The sequence below is a fragment of the Mauremys reevesii genome, linkage group 11 (assembly GCF_016161935.1).
Source record: "Mauremys reevesii isolate NIE-2019 linkage group 11, ASM1616193v1, whole genome shotgun sequence".
NCBI classification, from domain to species: Eukaryota; Metazoa; Chordata; order Testudines; family Geoemydidae; genus Mauremys; species Mauremys reevesii.
Window position 1 is genome coordinate 56,993,028 of NC_052633.1, and position 19,338 is coordinate 57,012,365.

Below are 19,338 nucleotides of genomic sequence, written 5' to 3' on the forward strand. Positions count from 1 at the left end.
TCTTTTAATATTTCAAAATTATACCTTAATTAATATCTTTTAACATACCTTCTTCCTTCTGCCTGAAAATTCCTATTATATCTAAAGTGCAATAATTAGTTACAATGCAAACCAACAAAATCCTTATAATCTTGTAAATTGGGAGGATATACTGCATACATTTTTGATTGTACATAAACATTTCACATTATTTAGGACTTATAATAGAACAAGACATTATTCACATATGGAAGGATGTAGTGCTAACTCACAAGGCAAGTAAAGGTGCAGCTTCTAATCTGGGGTGAGAGACAAATTATCCATGGTTTTATTTGCTATGGAAGGAAAGCAATGTGCAGTTTATACATTGGGGTGAAACATGTGGCTTGGATTTCTTGGGGTAATAGGTTGTTTGCCCAATTTTATGTTCAATCTTGCAACCACATTTCTAGTTTGCTTAACTTAAAGTTTTCCCATCCATCTGTTTATTCACTCGCAATGTGCAAGTTTGCTCAGGAAAGCAGGGTGTCACCCTTCTTGATAACTTGAAGTTCTTTTTACCTAGATTGAGAGGGAGAAAGAGGTTGCAAAGTATGAGAGATAGATGCTTACATAATTAACAATACTCTGATTTAACCATGTTAGTTTCTCTTCTTGGGGAGAGGAATTCCTGACCTAGGCTATATGTGGGTCTTTAGACAAAGTGTCTTGAATGATGTGAACAATTTGCTTCATTACAATTACTTCCTAGACAGATCCTATTCTGGGATAAACAGAGGTGGAGAGCTTTATTAATTTTCATTAGGGCCAGAAGGAATCTGTAGCTGTTAATCATTTAAGACATATCTGTTCTATATATCCCTTGCACACATGTGCAGGGAAGTCCCATTCTCACTGGTTCTCCCCTGTATTACCTTGGTAATGGACACTTCCACCATGGGATGGAGATGGCATTTGGACAACCTGCAGGCTCATGGCTTTAGGTCCACTCACAAGGCCCAATTAAACCTAAATTTCCTTGAGTTTGCTTACAATATCCATAGAGTGTCAGCAGTTCCTGCCATACATTCAGAGGAGGACTATCCAGTTGCTCACCGACAACAGCACAGCAGTGTTTTATGTGAACAAGCAGAGGGGTACAAGGAGGCAGTGAGATTGTTGAATTTCTGCATATAGAACTTGTTAACTCTCATGGTTTTGCACCCCGCCCCCTGCCCCAGGAATTCAGAATGTCCTAGCAGACCACCTGAGTAAGTTGTTCAATCTGGATCACAAACGGTCTCTCAACACAACCATTCGAAGATCAGTGTTTCAAGTAGGGGGAGTTCCTACAGTGGATTTGTTTACAACTCACCAGAACTGGAAATGTCCTCAATTCTGTTCAAGAACAGGTAACCGTCTCAGGTACATCTCCGGCAGTTTCCTGTTACCTTGGGACATAGGTAACATATATCTGTTTCTTAGAAAGAGGGAGTCACACATGGGATGTGAATCTCTGAAGTGAGGGGCACAGCAAAAAAAATTGTAAACCTGTGCCTTAGTAAATGGAAATATTTCTCCATCTGGGATGCTAGCCACAGTACATCTCCTACGCCATCTACAATTCAAAAGATTTTGAACTCTCTTTTACATCTTAAAGAGTCAGGTCTGGCAGTCAGCTCCATTAAGGTGCATCTGGCTGCAATTTTAGAATTTCACCCTCATATTACCGGAAGAACTGTTTTTTTCTAATACTGTGATAGCAGTTTCCTTGAAGGTCTAGCCAGGCTGTTTCCCACCTATCAGGGATCAAACTCCACCTTGGGACTTGAATTTAGTGCTATCAGCTCTTATTTGACCTCCATTTGAGTCCTTAGCATCCTGCTTATTTGTATGCTTCTCAGTGAAGGTAGCCTTCTTAGTAGCCATCACCTCTGCTAGGAGAATGGTGGAGTTACATGCCCTGGTAAGAGATCCTCCATAAACCATTTTCTGCAAGGACAAGGTGGAGGTCAGGCCACACCCTAAGTTTCTTCCTAAAGTAGTGCCTCAGATTTTCACCTCAGTCAGTCAATATACTTACCAGCCCTTTTTCCCCAAAACCACATGTTCACAAAGATGAACAAAAACTCCATACTTCAAATGTACTTTCAATTTCCATACTTGCAGGCTTCTTTCCAGTTTTTTGTATCCTATGCAAAATGAATGAGAAGTCATCTAGTCACAACACAACAACTCTCCAAATGGATTACCAGCTGTATTGTTCTGTTATCTTCCATGAAAAGCTTTCAACACATTCAATTAGGGCACAATTGGCCTCCATTGGGGAAACACTCCTGTTGTGAACATCTGTAGAGCATTGATATGGTCCTTTGTTCACACATTGCTAGACACTGTGCAATTACTTCTGCATCAAGGGAAGATGTGATTGATGGGGAAAAAAGTCCTATAGTCCTAGCTCCATTTCCATCAAAAAACACTTGGGAGTCACCTTCAATGTAATGGATATATGCAATCACTAAAAGAAGAAAACACGGTTACTTTCCTTTTGTAACTGTTGTTCTTCAAGATGTGTAGCATATGTTAATTATATGGCCCAACCTCCTTCCCCAAAACATCAGAATCACTGATCTAGAGTCTAGTTCAAAGGGCAGCTCCACCCATTATATCCTCATCCTGGACCATGCAAAAAGCCAGAGTGCATGTCTGTCTGCCCCTGTGGGTACTGCTAGGGAAATCTCTCCAGTACTGGTGCATCTGATGAGTACCCACACCATTACACTGAATAACTGTTGTTCTTCAAGAAGGCAAGTAACCATTCTCTCTCTCTCTCTCTGTATTATTTGGACTAATTACTATCCATCTTATCTATTCACACAATTTATGACAAGATCCAAAATTTACTGTATTGTAAATGATGCAAACATACACACCTAAAAGTATCCATAATTAGTCTAAATTATTGTAAATATACTAGAAGTCAAAATATTTTATTCTTAGTCTTTCTTTGAGCAAAACGTCATAAATAGAAACACAGACACCTGCTAAGGACAGAGGTAGTTTTTCAGCATTTTTGTATCATTGCAGCTATTTGTCATCTATCTATACTTAATTACCGTAGATTTTATTCTGAAAATCATTTTTAAAAAATGATGTATTTCTTTCAGAACTAATCAGATAATTAAAAAATACTACAAAACTTGTCTCAATAGAAATTAACAGTAGCAGTAAGTAGAGCCATGCTTTTTCCTGACTTCTTGTATATCTTAATGTCACAGGGAAGGTGTTCAATTTCACACTGGAGTATGTACCAAATTAATCATCTTGCATTAAATATTTGACTGTACATGAATTCTATTAGCATAGCAAACAACATGATGTGAAGTGTCTCTCCTCTTCTGAAAAACATTCACATTACTTTTGGGTAAGGTGTCACTGCTTCTCTCTTTCCTTCCTACACCAATATTACATTCATTCATTTCATTCCACCACAACCGGTATGTATGGGCACAACAGAACAGATTAGTCTTCTCTTCTGTCTGGGCCCTAGCAGCTTCTAGCTGGTTCCAGGTTTTTTTTTTTTTTGCTATCAACCTGAAGGTCGCGTCGCCAGGTATTTCTTGGGCGGCCTCTTTTCCGCTTGCCTTGGGGGTTCCACTGCAGTGCCTGTCTGGTGATGTTGGTTGGCTGCTTGCGTAACCAATATTACAGTCAGGAGCAAAAATACAAGTTTTCTGTATGAGTGGTGTTGGCAGTTCTCTTCAGGTCTCCACCAATCTTGAGTTAACAGTCCCCCCTCACTATTACACTAGAGCCCAGATAGCTCCAACCAAAGAGGACATCTGAATTTTGGCTCCTACATCTTCCATTAGCCTCTGGCCTACACTAGTCTGAGCTCTACTTCTACTGTTCTGAGAAGTTACTGGCCTTTGTCCTCAGGATGATGGTGCCTTTAAAGTAATCTGGATTTGAAAAAGAGGAAAGGGGGGCTGAACCAGCAGAACAAGTGAAATATCTTCCTCTTCAGGCTCCTTTTTTGTCCCTCCTGCCTAGATAGCTCTCTTTCTCTCTGTCTCTTTTGGGAGATCAGAGATCTCTCAGGTCCACTCCCTTCACTTAGACATTGAAGGGGACACCTAGGACACAGTGAGGTTACAGCTCTGACTAAAGGGATGTGGAAGGCTCTGACAAAGATGGTCAACTACTCTCCTCTACCTGTAAGATCTGTGCTTCCCTAGCCTAATAGCTGTTCAGTAAATGCTCACAAGGAGAGGAACTAGGAGTTTGGATTTAATTCAGTGCCCACTAAATTGCTATGCAGCTCTTTCCATTTCAGCATCAGCTCTTCTCCCTCTCCATCTCCTTCTCCCACACATACAACCAGGGCATCTTTGTCCTCCCTTCCTATGTTCTTTTACCCTCATATTCCTGCTCCCTCCATCATCAAACCTCCAGGATTTCCCTAGACTAAGGGAAGGTCAACAGGCAGGGAGGATCATGGATACCATCACATAGCTAATACCACTTTAAAATCTCTCCCTACCCTTCACCAGAAGCAGGGACAACTAATTAGACCAAGAGGAAATAAGGATGCTGAACCATGTTTCAGAGCAGGAAGAAGAGATGTTTTATGGACAGAGAAGTACACTTCCTGTCTCCCCCCTCCAAATGAAACTGGGCCACTTTTTCTTGAAGATGTTGAAGCTCTGATATTCCTGGTATCCTTTTCCATGTTACCTGATCCAAAGAAAAAATAAACAGAGATGAGCAGAAGGCAGTTCCCTATCAATCTGGATACTGAGGAAATTTTATGGGAACTTGGAACATCCAGATGCAGAGCCTATTTTTCACACATTCTTAAATCAACTAGACCCATTACCAAAATGTGAGGGGTTTAGCCTTGTATTCATACAGCCTCAGTCACCATTCTTAAGAAGTCTTCTTTATCTGCAGACTGTTCTGTGCCCCATAAGATGCCTGTAGTAGAAATCTGAAGACAAACTTTAAAAACATATTTGGTAACTGAGGGTAGTGTGGCTTTCACTGCAGTAATCTATTGTGCCAAAGCTCTGGTTGTATCACTGTGAGTTTTGGAGGGAGGGGGCTAATTCTATAAAATCCAACAGCTCTGAATTCTTTTAATATTGTTCTCTTTGATTTAGTCACATTTTCTCCCTACATTTTGACTGACAGTCACATAGGTTGGACTCTGAAATAATGCATTGCAGTAAAACTTGCCGATCAAGCAGCCACTCACCACCACTTCTTTAAAAGACTAGATTTTTTTTCTGATTCCATGGAACCACCTTAATACCTGAAGAATCAAAATAATTCCTTTACGTTGTATGTAAGCCTTGTATATCCTATTTTTCCTCTTATTACAAGGATCTTCAGAAATACTCCAGACAGAACCTTCTTCTGACTAAAGATACAAATGACATACATCTCCAAATAATCCAAGTTTAGGTTGAAGCTGGCTGATGACACTAAGATGGCAATGGAAAGTTTGTGATCCCAGAGGTGCATTCTCCACCCCATTCCCCATGCATTATTAGTGGAGCAATATTACCAATGAACAGCAGTTGATCTCATTTTCTTCAGGGTCTTGTGTTCAGCTCTCTCACACAAAAAGCTTGGTTAATTCACTTTCCCATCCCTCCCCTTATTAAGTGGAAGAGACTTATTTTTCAGCATTTCAGAGAAAATTTCAGAGCAGCTTTCACATTCTCCAACCCACTAGTTTGGATGTTTAGTTTAAGATTGCTGAGGTCTTATTCAGTCATACAGTGGTCACTACTAAAAGACAACTTTTACCCATGGTTAGAGCAGGTGAGCAACTGTGTGTAAAATGACCATTAAAAATATCTCTTCTTTATTCATGCTTAGGAGCATTTCCAATGTGCCATTTTATACTTCAAACTCATCTCAGTTCCTAACTGTGGTAGTTGCAGCTGTTCATAGTCAGATTTCTGATCCGCAATGCATGGATAATTGACTAGTTCTGCATGACCTTTACAAGAAGCAATAGTTATAGTTTGAGACATGGTTTAGCTGGTAGCCTGTCTGAATTTCTGGTGAACTTTTGAGAAAAATGAATTTCTCAGCTGTTAGTCCATCTCAGAAGTGATCACAATACTGGCAGAGGTATTCCCTCTGCAGAAATGAATCTCACCAACAAGAGAGAAACAAGCCTTTTAGATGCTGAAGTCATAATATATTTCACAGTCTCTGCACAGGCTGCCCTTGATGATACCCGTTTTCCAGCCCTCTGAGAGCACCTCTTTCAAATGGCAGGACCATGCTTCCACTTCTCTTTGGGATGGGGCACCACACCCTAACCATTCCCTGACTGTTTTCCCCAGATTGCACACAACCATGATTCCCAGCAGCCCCAAGGGGTTAGCATCTGCAAGTTTTCTTTAAGGAGACTGTGAACAGTGATATTATACAGTAACAGAGGCATGTTCTCCGAAACAAAATATGATTTATTTTGGCCAAAGGGCACATGTTTTTTGAGAAGTGTATTTAAAATAACGTAGTTCTATATGCATATTGCCTTACCCATGACTGGCATTCCCCTCAGATCCATCGGTGGACCTGCCTTAGCCTTAGGTTCCCTCATTGTCCTGTTGTAACCTGCTTGATGCAGACCCTGGCTCTTAATCAGTCTCTCTCTGGGTCAACCTGAAGCATGCTCTTTCTGTTTCTCCTTGTGACATCTACAAGTTGAGGTGACCACTTCTCCCCTCCCTTTCTGCTGGGGGCATCTTTTTGATCTCTCTCTTAGTCTAACAGCCCTTCCTCATGGTTGTGACTGAGAAGTCCCTCTGCCCAGCTATGAATCTGGCTATTGTTTGAAAGAATGCTCCTTATCTAAGCTATTGTTTCAGCTGTCCTGTGTGGTTTTTTAACAACCAACCCCTTTTTGATCTAACTGTGCATTCAGGCATGGTAATATCACACAGCAACATGTGATGCTTGTAAAAATAATACAAATATTTCCCAATTCTCACAATGCAGGCACAGTGGCTATGATTCAAGATTCCAATCCACATCTACACTCCCTCCATCAGTAGTGGAATTCCAAGATGGAGGGAGGACCTTGGAACATCATTTTCTTTGTCAGATACTGGGAGGAATTGCCCACAAAATGAAAAACAAAACATTTTTTAAAGGAAATGACTCGTTGGGATCCTCACAAGAGGATCCTCATATTGGACAACAACCATTAAAGCTATGGGTGTAACTTTTTTTTTAATTGAGTGATTGCTCGGGGTTTATGGTTCAGCTAATGGACAGCTTTTTGGAATGGTTACCTCTCTTCCACTCCTAAACTTCTTCACTTCATGCCCAGTGGTCTGTTAAGTGCCCAACACTACAGATAGTGTCTTTGAGAAAAGTTAATTCATTTGTCCCACCACCCTCCACAGCACTAGTGCTCTGCCTCCTCTGACCCAGAACAATAATGATCCATCCTTCTACAATCTGAAGATAATTGTGGCCCCATCATTGTAACACGTCAGAATGTTAGGAGGTTATGCTTTTATTATAAGGTAAGGCTTTCCCAGTCTCAAACCACAGGAAGGCTTTGCCCTTTCTGCTTCTTGGTTGCTTCCTTACACATTGCTTCTAGAGCTCAGTTAAGACATCTCCTATCTAGAAAGGCAGGAACCTTGGTTGATTAGGGGATTATCTGCCACCCAGGGTGACAATTTGATTGGTTTAATGATGCTGTCCCATTGGTATGCTATCCATAGCTTCCAAAACTCTAGGCATATCTATGCTATGGTCATGTAATCTCCCCCCATCAATCTTTGCTATCATAATGGGACTTTCAGGAGAAGAGTCTCTGCAGTGTTTGCTTGTTTGCCTATACCTATCATGATAGCATCTGGCTGTTAGGGAGCCCTTATGCTTTCCTATGCACTCAGCCAAAACAATCTCATAAAATATTTCATCTTTGACATAGTCTTTGACTTCATTTCTGTGTCATCAGCCTTCCTCATCATTTGTTAAGAAGAAGGATATTCTGTCTCCATTCCTGGAAATAGAACACTCAAATCAAACAAGCTCTGATTGTTGTTCTCTTTCAAAGACTGAAGTGGGTCTTAAATAAAGCTCAAAAAGAGAGGAGGGATAGCTCAATAGTTTGAGCATTAGCCTGCTAAAGCCAGGATTGTGAGCTCAATCCTTGAGTGGGCCACTTGAGGGATCTGGGGCAAAATCAGTACTTGGTCCTGCTAGTGAAGGCAAGGGGCTGGACTCAATGACCTTTCAGGGTCCCTTCCAGTTCTATGAGATAGGCAAATCTCCACATATTTAAAAACTAAGCAGAAGGTAAAAGAAACAAAATCCCTTTATTTTGACACTAATTGGGATCAGACTTCAGCTAGTCCTTCTCAAGGCTGTTCAGAACCAAACCAAAACCAGGCAGTTCAAAACCAAACCAGGAAATGAAGGCCACAAAAAAAAATCATACAAGTTTCCACTCTCCAAGATAGCAAAATTCACCATTTTGCCAGAAAATTCCAAATGACCAGGGAGTGCTATTTGTGATCTTGTACATATACTGGAGAGAACTCAGTCAGCTTCATCTAGCATACCACCTCTCTCCTTTTCCCATCTCATCAAATTCAAGATAACATCAAGTTATTGGCAGGTATAAAATACCTGGCAGACATTCAAGCAATAAAGCCTGTCTCAGCTGTACCATAGTTTGCTATTGTTCCCAGTTTTGTTTACTATTATGATTATGTTTGCAAATAAAATATGGAAACATAAAATGCGTGAGTACTACATAAATATACAGTAAGTATAATACATCTTTTGATTTCAATAATAATAAATACAGTGATTACTTTGTATTTTGAATACCACCAACTATTTTATATTCAAACATATGTGAAAAAGTGGACCTGATTCTTTTCCTTTTTAGGGGCTAAACAATGTGATTGCAATAGACTTTGATTATAGAGAAGAGTTCATCTATTGGATTGATTCCAGCAGACCAAATGGCAGCAGAATAAACAGAATGTCTTTGAATGGAAGTGACATAAAGGTAATTGGGAACTAATAACAATGTAATTACTAGAATTAGGGAAGTATTACTATAAATAGAGTAAGATCAGATAGAAAAAAATACTGTGTCCGGTCTTTATTAAATCCCTAAAATGTGGTTAATGTTTCTTTTTTCATAATAGAAGTCCAAAATCCATTTCTGTTTCTCAGCTAATATGGACCTGATTAAATCTGAGAACTGAGACCTCTGCAACGTAATGAAAATTTCTAGACTGGAAATGCAATAATTCATCCAGAACTAATCAAAATAATTGTGTCCCAGAGTCAAATTCTGTGACTTAAATGGTTGTTCAGTGTAACATTTATACTGGATGTAACTTTATACCGGGAGAGGGATAGCTCAGTGGTTTGAGCATTGGCCTGCTAAACCCAGGGTTGTGAGTTTAATCCTTGATAGGGCCATTTAGGGATCTGGGGCAAAAATCTGTCTGGGGATTGGTCCTGCTTTGAGTAGGGAGTTGGACTAGATGACCTCCTGGGGTCCCTTCCATCACTGCGATTCTATGGTAAACAGATGTAAGTCAAGAAACCATGTACACTGATCTAGCTTTCTGGAGTGTAACTTCTTCCATATTTTGTGATTTATGGGCTGCGCCTAGTCTGCATGGATGCTGGCGTTAATTTAATGTAATTGCTATAGAAAATCCAGAGCAAGAACATGTCTTCGCTTCTGCAGAGCAAAAGTTCTGCCTCTGGCAGTACAGCAAGTTCAGTGATTACTCACCTTTGTTCATTTAAACCATGTATTTTTTTTAATTTGGGGGCAGTAGTGAATAGTTCTTTTATACTCTCAGTCTCTCTGAGTTTGACCTGTCCTGGGAAACAATGAAGCTGTGACAGGGTTCGACTTACCACTGCGGCACCTCCTGCTGGCTGTCCTGGGAATTAGCTTAGTTCACCAGTGCGCCCTCATCTGGTGACATCTCACCACCATCACATCTGCTCCAGGAAGCAAGTTATCCCAAAGAACATAGCGTCCTCTTCAGGACACACCCCTCCCGTTGTGTCACACTCTGTTCTCACCCATTCCGGGTTAACCATAGTCCCCTATCCAGCCACTTCCTCTGTGATGATGGAGGGAAAGAGGGGAACCCAGACCCACCCACTACTCCGGGTCCCGGCCCAAGGATTCTGTAGATAGCAGCCACGTGCTGTGTCCCTTCTAACCCCGCAGTCTACTTCCCTGGGCCACTTCCCTGCAGCCCCAGCACCTTCTCTGCCCTTGTCTCAGGGCCTCAGCATGCCAGCAATCAGCTGGGAGCTTGCTCTCACTCCCCTGATCCTGCCTAGGACTGCTCTGTCCAAGGTGCTAGCTGCCTTCCACCTGCAAGGCAGCCAGTTCTCCCTTTGCAGACCTTCTTATATGGGCCAGCCCGGCCCTGATTGGCTGCTTCTTGTAGCCCTCTCCAATTGGCTGTCTCCTGCACATCCTCTCTAGGGTCCTTTCCAATTGGCTGCCTGTTTCACAGCCTCCCTAGGGTTCTATTAACCCTTTATGGGCTTGTGTGGGGCATATGCCCCATCACAAAATCATTGAGGCATTTGGATTCTCAGGTTTCTCTGCTGCAGTGATCTCTTCCAGTCTCATCACCCTGGGCGGCAGAACGGAGCTACCTAGTGTCCATGTCTTTTTTCACTTACTTTACCTAGCTTTCTTTGCTTCTTGTATATATTAGTTGTTTTTAAATCTAGAGTGAGTTAGTTAGCTGTAGGATTAGTTGCCTGTTGGCATACCTTTGGAAAATTTAAGTTTTTTACTCTAATAGATGTTTTTTTCTAGGTACCAGAACTTTAGCATGTGTAACCCCAATTCTCTGGGATTTAAGCATTGCCCCTTCTCCCTTTTCTGTTTGGGGCAGTCTCATGTTCCCAGCAAAAAACCAACCAAACAAACAAAAACCCTACCAGAACAAGACACTCCTCTGCAAGTGCTTTCCCCCCAAGGTGAGGAATACAGAACAAATAACATGTGACAGATGTGTAATCATGTTACTTAAAGTACTTCTGGAAGGTGTTTAGATGCTACAGTGGAAAGTACAGTGTAAAAAGCTACACATAATATAATAGAATAGCAGAAGTACCATCTGCAAGTCCTCAAAAAAGACTTTAGAAGCCAGAGTAGTGCACTTGCAGATGTCTCTTCTTTACTGCTCCAGGAGTTGGGCGTGAGACCCAGTGTTTCTGACCAGAAGTGCTCTGAAGTGTGCTGGTCAGTTTGTTTTCAGCTCCAGGGTTCCATTATCCAAAACTACAACCTCTGTCTCTGGTAGGACGAATAAGGTCTCTGAGAAACAGAGCACTGGTCCTCAGGGAAAGTGAGTAGTTGATTTCCTTAAAAAAACTCCACTAAGAAAAGATCTAAATCCTCACAGTGCTTCCATTCTAAGGATCTCTGTACTGAAGCTGCGGTACCACATCCCAACACTAAATTGGTACAGACTGTTTCAGTGCTTGCTACAGTGGCTACAGTAGCATCAATGTTGCAACAGTTTTGCCACTTCTTTCAGTACTGAGTAAATCAGTGGTATCAACAGTGGCACGCTCCACACCTTTATTCTCCACTCTAGCTGTGATGCTTGTGTTGCCATTCTGTTTGGTACCAGTTAAATATGTGGAAACAGGAGATTTGTTTTTGAGGAGCCTGAAAACCTGTGTTATTCACAGCTCTGAACATAAGATCATCAGTACCAGGTACTAAAATATCTTTAATACTGGGGGTCTCCCAAGTTTTGACTGCCCATAGACTTTCTGTGCAGCTTAGTACTCCAGCTTTGTCAGCCCTTCTCCCAACCCTTTGCAAGTGGACTACTCTTTATTGTCTTCAGCTGAAGATATGTCTACCCTGCACACTTCTTTCGGCGGCATGTAGAATACATATCCATGTAGTCCCCTTAGTGTGAGTATAAATAGCAGTGTAGCCAGTAAGGGATGACTTACGTGAGTAAAGACACACCTGAAGGATGTAGGTATGTACCTACATGCTCTCTACCTGCCTAAGCCATGCCTCCTGTCAACACAGTTGTCATTAGCAGTCTTGTGTCCTGCTGCTTCTCCGCAGCTGGAGCCTTTCCCTGCTACAGGGAAAGACTCCAGCAGTAGGGAGGCAGCAAGGAAAGACTCTGCCAGCTCCCCACTGCTGGAGCCTCCCCTGTCATAGTGAAAGACTCCTGCAGAGGGAAAGGCTCTGCCAATTCCCATCTGCAGGGAGAGGCACTGGCAGGGGGAGGTAGCTGGGAAAGGCTCAGCCTTTCCCTACTGCCTGCCCCTTGTCAGAGTCTTTCCTCACCTCAGTGAAAGGCTTCAGCAATGGGGAGCTGCTGAAGCTTTTCCCAGCTGTCTCCCCCAGCCTGCTTTTCACTGCAGAATTTAGTTAGAAATATCCTACGTGCCACCACCAGTGGTGTGTAGTGTAGACATAGCCTGAATCACAGAGAAGCAGATAAGGGTCTCCAATATATTCTCCTACAACACCTTCATGTGATCTTTGTTGATGACCAAGAGAGTCTAGGGATTCTTCCTGGTCCAGCTATTACAGATACCTTGTATTCCTTGGTACCTACCCGTGGCGTTTGGGCTGTTACCTTGTAATATCCAAGCATGTCCCTTTTGGAACATATGCAGTACATACAAACCAGAAAGTCCACCTCTGTACCAACCCTGGGGGAAAATCTTCACTACAGCCTCTCAAGCTACATCTCTGTTGTTGACTCCATAAAAGGATATCCATTCTGGGGAAGCTTCTGAAGAGGGTGCACCACGTCTGCAGTTTGAGGAACATCAACAACCATTTCATTCTCATGCCCAAATGTGGCAGTGGTTTCCTCAACCCCATCTCATGTGGGCTATTTTAAATATTTTCAAGATTTGGTCAAGAAATGTGGAAGAGTCTTTAGATATTCTCCTTGAAGAGGTTCAAAAATCCTCACATAAACTTATCAATGTTTCATTCAACTATGCAAGGGACAGTAAACTTTCCCGGTTCTCATGGAACTGCCAGGAATGGAACTGCCATGAACCTGCCAGGAATTTATGGAAGACACAGACTGCTCCAGTCCCCACATCAAAGACATTGAACAAGAAATACCATGTCCCATCTGCAGGAGCCGAATTTATCTATACACACCTGATACTGGGCTGCTTAGTAGTTGTTGCAGCTACTGAGAAATTAAAAGAGCAACACAAAATGACTTCAAAAGAATACAAAAAAAGTGTCTAGATTTATCTGACTGCAAAACTTATTCTTCAATGACTCTCCATTTTAGGATTTCAAACTATTGGACCCTACTAGCCTGTTATGAGTTTATGAACTATGACAAGCTTTCTTTTTTTATGGACAAACTACCTCCAAAGAAGAGAGAGGATTTGTTAACTTTAATTTTAAAGAGAGGACTAATCATGAGAACATCTAGCCAAGAGTCTCTTGAAGTGATTGACTCCACTTTTAGATTTATGGCCACATTGGTAGTCATGCGAAGGACATTCTGGCTTTAAACATCTGGGTTTCCACATGAAGTTCAGTCAGTGGCTGATGAACTAGCTTTTGAGAGCCTGGACCTTTTTAGCTTCAAAACTGATGATGTCTTTCACATCTGAAGGAATCATAGGCTACATTGTGATCTCTTAAAGTATTCATACCTGGCCCTAAGGAAAACAGAGTAGGCTTCATACTTGTTCAAGACAGAGATATACGCTGGGTTCAAAGAGTTGCAGAGCCTCCAAGAAAGAGGCATCATTTTCGAAAGAAGAGACTTCTGCCTCAGCATCCTTTACACATCAGACTACATTGGCTTTGAAACAACCATTTTGGTGGGTAGGTCAAAAGTAGCAATACCATTTTTCAGGATCCAGACACTGGCATCTGTTACTTCAGAAAGTAAGTATGGGCTTCAATTACATCAGACTGCTAGGTATTAGAAATAGAATCAGTCATGTTCACAGAGCCTGTGTTGCAGTCCTTCCTCATATGCAGAGTCAATCAGTTAAAATCGTGACAGACAACACAGCTGTCATGTTCTATATAAATAGACAGTGAAGGGTAATATCATTCCTGTTGTGTCAGGCGGTAATTCAAATATGGAATTGGTGTATCCATCATCAGCTATCCCTCACTATGATTCACTAAGAAAACATCTTAGCTGAAAAGATAAATTTGCTTCTTTTGTCTACTGTGAATGGGAAGTAAAGGACTCTGTCATACAGAATATCTTTAAGGAATTGGGTTACCCATCAATAGACCTCTTTGTAACAGACAAAATCAGCATGTCGAAACTTCTACTCGGGGAGATCTAGGATCTCTTTCAGATGCATTTGTAACTTCCTGGTCAATAAGTCTCCTCTATATGTACCCTCTAATTCCCTTAATCTCCAGAGTGCTAAGAAAGATCAGGCAGGATGTGGCCTCGGTCATCTTAATTGCTCATACCCACCAAAGACATTTCTGGTACCTGGAATTGATTCTGCTGTCAGTTCATCCCTCAAGGGCCTTACTTCTTCTATCAGCTTTATTAATGCAAGACAAGGGCAGAATACTTCAATCTCTCAACCTCACCCAGCTACTGGATGGATGTTGTACCTAGAGCCATTGTGTTCCACAACCGTTCACAATGTATTCATCTACTGTCTGACAAACTTATATGACACAGTGGAAAAAGTGTATATGTTGACATGAACAAAGCCATTTCAATTCCTGTGATACCCAAATCCCTATTATTTTAGATTATTTATTTTTCTCTGAAGAATGCAGGGTTGTCCATTCATTCTGTTAGGGTTCACTTAGCTGCTAACTGTGCACATCATACATCATCTACCCATCAGAAGATGTTCTATTTTTTAACATCCTCATGTAACTGATTTTTTGAGGGGACTTACCAGTGTGTGTCCACATTAAGGAGCCACCTACCCAATGGGACCTCATTGTACTTCTGTCTGTTCTTCTTTTGAACCTATAGCAACCTGTTCCTTGCTGCATTACTCGATGCTTTTTAATCACAGTCATGTCAGCCAGAAGAATTGGAGAACGTCAAGCGCTCATGGCTGACCTGCCTTATTCAGTTTTCCATTCAAATAAAATATCTCTCAGATCCATTCCATCCAAAGGTGGTCATGGACTTCCATACATGTACCTATTTTATTTGCCTTTTATTTGCAAAGAACTAAATCTTTCTGAAGTTTCCCAGGATTGTTTATAGCAATTGCTGAGAGAATGAAGGGTTGTCCAGTTTCAACCTTAAAACTATCTAAATAGATTTTGTTTTGTATTAAGGCCCATTATTATATAGCTAGTCTAGAACCCCCAGATCAGGTTATGGCTCATTCTACTAGGGCTTGGACAGAATGTGCAGCACCCCTGTGAAATCTTCCAGTTATAAACATCTGTAAGGTTGCCACTTGGGCAGGGGTGGCTCTAGCGATTTCGCTGCCCCAAGCACCGCGGCACGCCGCGGGGGATGCTCTGCCGGTCGCCGGTCCCACGGCTCCGGTGGACCTCCCGCAGACGTGCCTGTGGAGGGTCCGCTGGTCCCGTGGCTCCGGTGGACCTCCCGCAGGCAGGCCTGCAGATGCTCCACCCCAGCCGCGGGACCAGCGGACCCGCCGCAGGCATGTCTGCGGGAGGTCTACCAGAGCCACCTGCCGCCCTCCCGGCAACCCGCAGAGCGCCCCCCGCGGCATGCCACTCCAAGCACGCGCTTGGCGTGCTGGGGCCTGGAGCCACCCCTGCACTTGGGGGAGTTCATACTTTAATAAAGCAGTATTCCATCATAGAAGCATTGATATCAGATACTCTTTTTGGCAGAGCTGTATATAGTCTCTCTTTAGAGACTATTTATATAAATATTCCATGACCTGTATGCCTTCCACTCGGACATACACACACAAACAGGATACAGGTAAGTAATTTTTCTTCCAGTGTTTGTTGATAGATCGATCAATTGGTCTAGATTCATTCCACTCTTGGTAACTCAGAAGCAATGATCTAGGAAGTGAATGCTAAGAGTCTACCTAAAGAGAGACTATATATATTTATATAAATATTCCATGACCTGTCTGCCTTCCACTCGGGTGGGGAATCCTACGTTTTTGACTGGGTTACTGGCCTAGTGGATGACAGTAAGCTGTAGATTTGATATACCTTGAGTTTAGTAAGGCTTTTGACAAAGTCTCACGTGATATTCTCACAAGCAAACTAGGGAAATGTTATCTAGATGAAATTATGATTTGGTGGTTGCATAACTGATTTAAAGATCATGCTCAAAGAGTAGTTATCAGTGGTTCACTGTTGAGGAAGTATATAGTGAGGTCCCAAAGGAGTCTGTCCTCAGTCCAGTACTATTCAATATTTTCATTAACAACTTGGATAATGAAGTAGAGAGTATGCCTATACAGTTTACAGGTGACATGATGCTGGGAAGAAGTGCAAGCACTTTGGAGGACAGATTAAAATTTAAAATTACCTTGACAAATTAGAGAATTGGTCTGAAATCAACAAGATGAAATTCAACAAAGGCAAGTGTAAAGTGCTACACTTGGGAAGGAAAAATTAAATACAAAGCTATATAGGGTGACCAGATGTCCCAATTTTATAGGGACAGTCCCAATTTTTGAGTCTTTTTCTTATATAGGCTCCTATTACCCTCCACTCCCATCCTGATTTTTCACACTTGCTGGCTGGTTACCCTAGCTACAGGTGGTAGTACTGCTGAAAAGGATCTGGGAGTTAAAGTGATTCATAAATAGAATATAAGTCAACAATGTAAAACCACTGCAGTAAAGGCTAATATTCTGCAGTGTATGAACAGGAGTGTCATGTATAAGACAGGAATTAATCGTGTGCTTTACTCAGCACTGGTTAGGCTTCAGTTGGACGATTGTATCTAATTCTGAGTGCCACAGTTCAGAAAAGATGTGGACAAATTGAAGAGAGTCCAGAGGAGAGCACAAGAATGATAAAAGATTTAGAATACCTGCGAGGAAAAGTTAAAAAAAAACCTGTGCATGCATAGTGTTGAGAAAAGAAGACTGAGGGGGGACTTGACAACTGCCTTTAAATACACTGTGGGCTGTTACAAATAGAATGATGGTCAATTGTTCTCCATGTCTACTGAAGGGAGGACAAGTAGTTTTCAACTTTATCTGTAACAAGGGGATTTAAGTTAGATATTTGGAATAACTTTCTAATTATAAGGATGTTTAAGCACTGGGATAGGCTTCCAACACATGTTGTGGAATCCCTGTCATTGGAGATTTTTAAGAATAGGTCAGACAAATACCTGTCAGAGATCATTTAGGTTTACTTGATCCAAGCCTGCGAACTAGACTAGATGATCTCTTGAGGTCCCTTCCAGCCCTACATTTCTGTGATTCTCTGACATCTGGATTCTGTGGAAGAGAAGGAACTGCAGAAGAGAAGGCAGTTAGGCCTCTCTGTTCTCTATTCCCTTGATAAAGAGTACAAGAGCTCTCAGGGAAAATGTACACCATAAGTGGAATATATATATATAGTCAATGTGATGTAGCCTATAGGACTAACCTGCTATCTATCTATCTATCTATCTATCTATCTATCTATCTATCTATCTATCTATCTTTTCTAACAGTTTAAGTATTTGATTTATTATAATAGGTTTATACATTTATATTAAAGTAAGTTTGGCTCTAATGCAAGAGACCTACTGACCATATTCTGTATGTTAAGCTAAGGCAAAGTTAGCATAGCTATATTAAGACCTTTTACTTAGAAAGCAAAGTTGATCTATATCTCGTTACCTAAATAGATGAGTACTCATGCCTATGTCCATGACCTTTTATTTAGACCAATAGACAATGGAGAACGGCATAGGGGGGGTTTCAATGTTGTACCCACAGACTTAACAAGAACACCACAAGAGACAGATGTGTGTACATACCTGTCATCAATACACACATACGTATTAGCCTATGGGGTAAGTGTACCCTAACGTTTCTCTGGGTGAGGAATAAAATTTGGGCATAAAAGGAAGGATTTCCGGCATTTGCCCTATAAAAAGAGGTGACCCACCTCAATAGAGGGCTCCAGTTCTCACTTTCCTCCATCTTCATTCTCACTTTACTCTGTTCTCGCTTACTTCCTACACTCCATCTATTCTATCTATCTACGATGACTGCTACTATTAGTATGCTACACTTGTTCTTCTTAAACTTTAAGTTTCAAAGGAACTAGGCTAAACTTGGTTTCCCTAAGTTTTATTCTCAGCTTGTTTATTAGGTTTTGATTTAAGTTTAAGTTAGTCAAGTAAACCCTAGTCAGCTTTGATAGCTCTTAGCATTTTCTAAGCACTGCATCCCTCACTCAAGAATTGAGAAACCTGAACCTCAAGGCTGTTCCTGTGTCTCTTACCACCAGGTTATCAAGGAAGGGTGTGAGTATATTAACAAAAGTTTTGTTGCATATAATACTATATTATCATATGTATCTTTTGAATAGCAGTAATGCAATTGTAACTTTGTAACTCTGGGTATTTTACCATTTGCTTACTGTTATTAATTTTAACAAAAAGTCTTTAAGGCTACATCTGTCTCAGTGTGAGCTTCCTGTCATACCCCCGAGGGTCCTTTATAAATTCTGTGGAGCCTGATTCAGGACAAGAACTTTTATCTTCTGCTCAAACAGATTGGCAACCCTAAAACCCATACTAATTAATATTGATGATAATAATTATTAATAGTATTATTAAAATCAAATAAAATAAAATTAATAAATTCCCATATTATCCAAATTAATATTATCATTACACCCTAAATCAGGCTACAGTGAAGAACTCCATTTACTATACAGGTGAGTAACTTTTCAAAGAAGCAGCTTTAAAGGTAAAAGGATATAAACTTTTATATATTACGTGACATTCAAATGAAATTTTTTTTCTTGAAATAAAAAAAACCTCTAAAATCAGATATTGGTGTAAAATTTACATTTTTTAATTTTTTTATAAAAATATCACATACATATATCTCTGGGTCTGAAATAACTCTGAAGGAGCAATTTCAAAATCCTTTGAGAGCAAAGGCCAATAGAAAAAAAGAATCCAGTTATTTGGGTTGCTGTTTTCAGCTAGGGTGACTAAATCACTGTAAATTGAAAGAGAGTTTCTAGAATCATCCAGTTTCTATAAAATTATTGTGTGCCCCTGTGTAAAGGTTTGGAAGGTTGTGAACTATAAAGTTGGGAATGTTCAGGCATTAGGAAATAAAAATGTTCCATCCCTTTGTCCATATGAATAAAATCTGCTGTCCAAAACAGTACAATTTTAAAGTGATCTTGTCAAGTAA

General features: G+C 40.9%; 1 protein-coding gene across 1 annotated transcript in view; it reads left to right on the forward strand.

The window, feature by feature from the left end:
• The window catches only part of LRP1B (LDL receptor related protein 1B), a 1,239,928-nt gene that overhangs the window by 1,023,728 nt on the left and 196,862 nt on the right, over positions 1–19,338 (forward strand). The window contains exon 58 of the mRNA XM_039494476.1: positions 8,894–9,016. Within this exon, the coding sequence (XP_039350410.1) occupies positions 8,894–9,016 (123 nt within the window). The remainder of the gene's footprint in view (positions 1–8,893; positions 9,017–19,338) is intronic.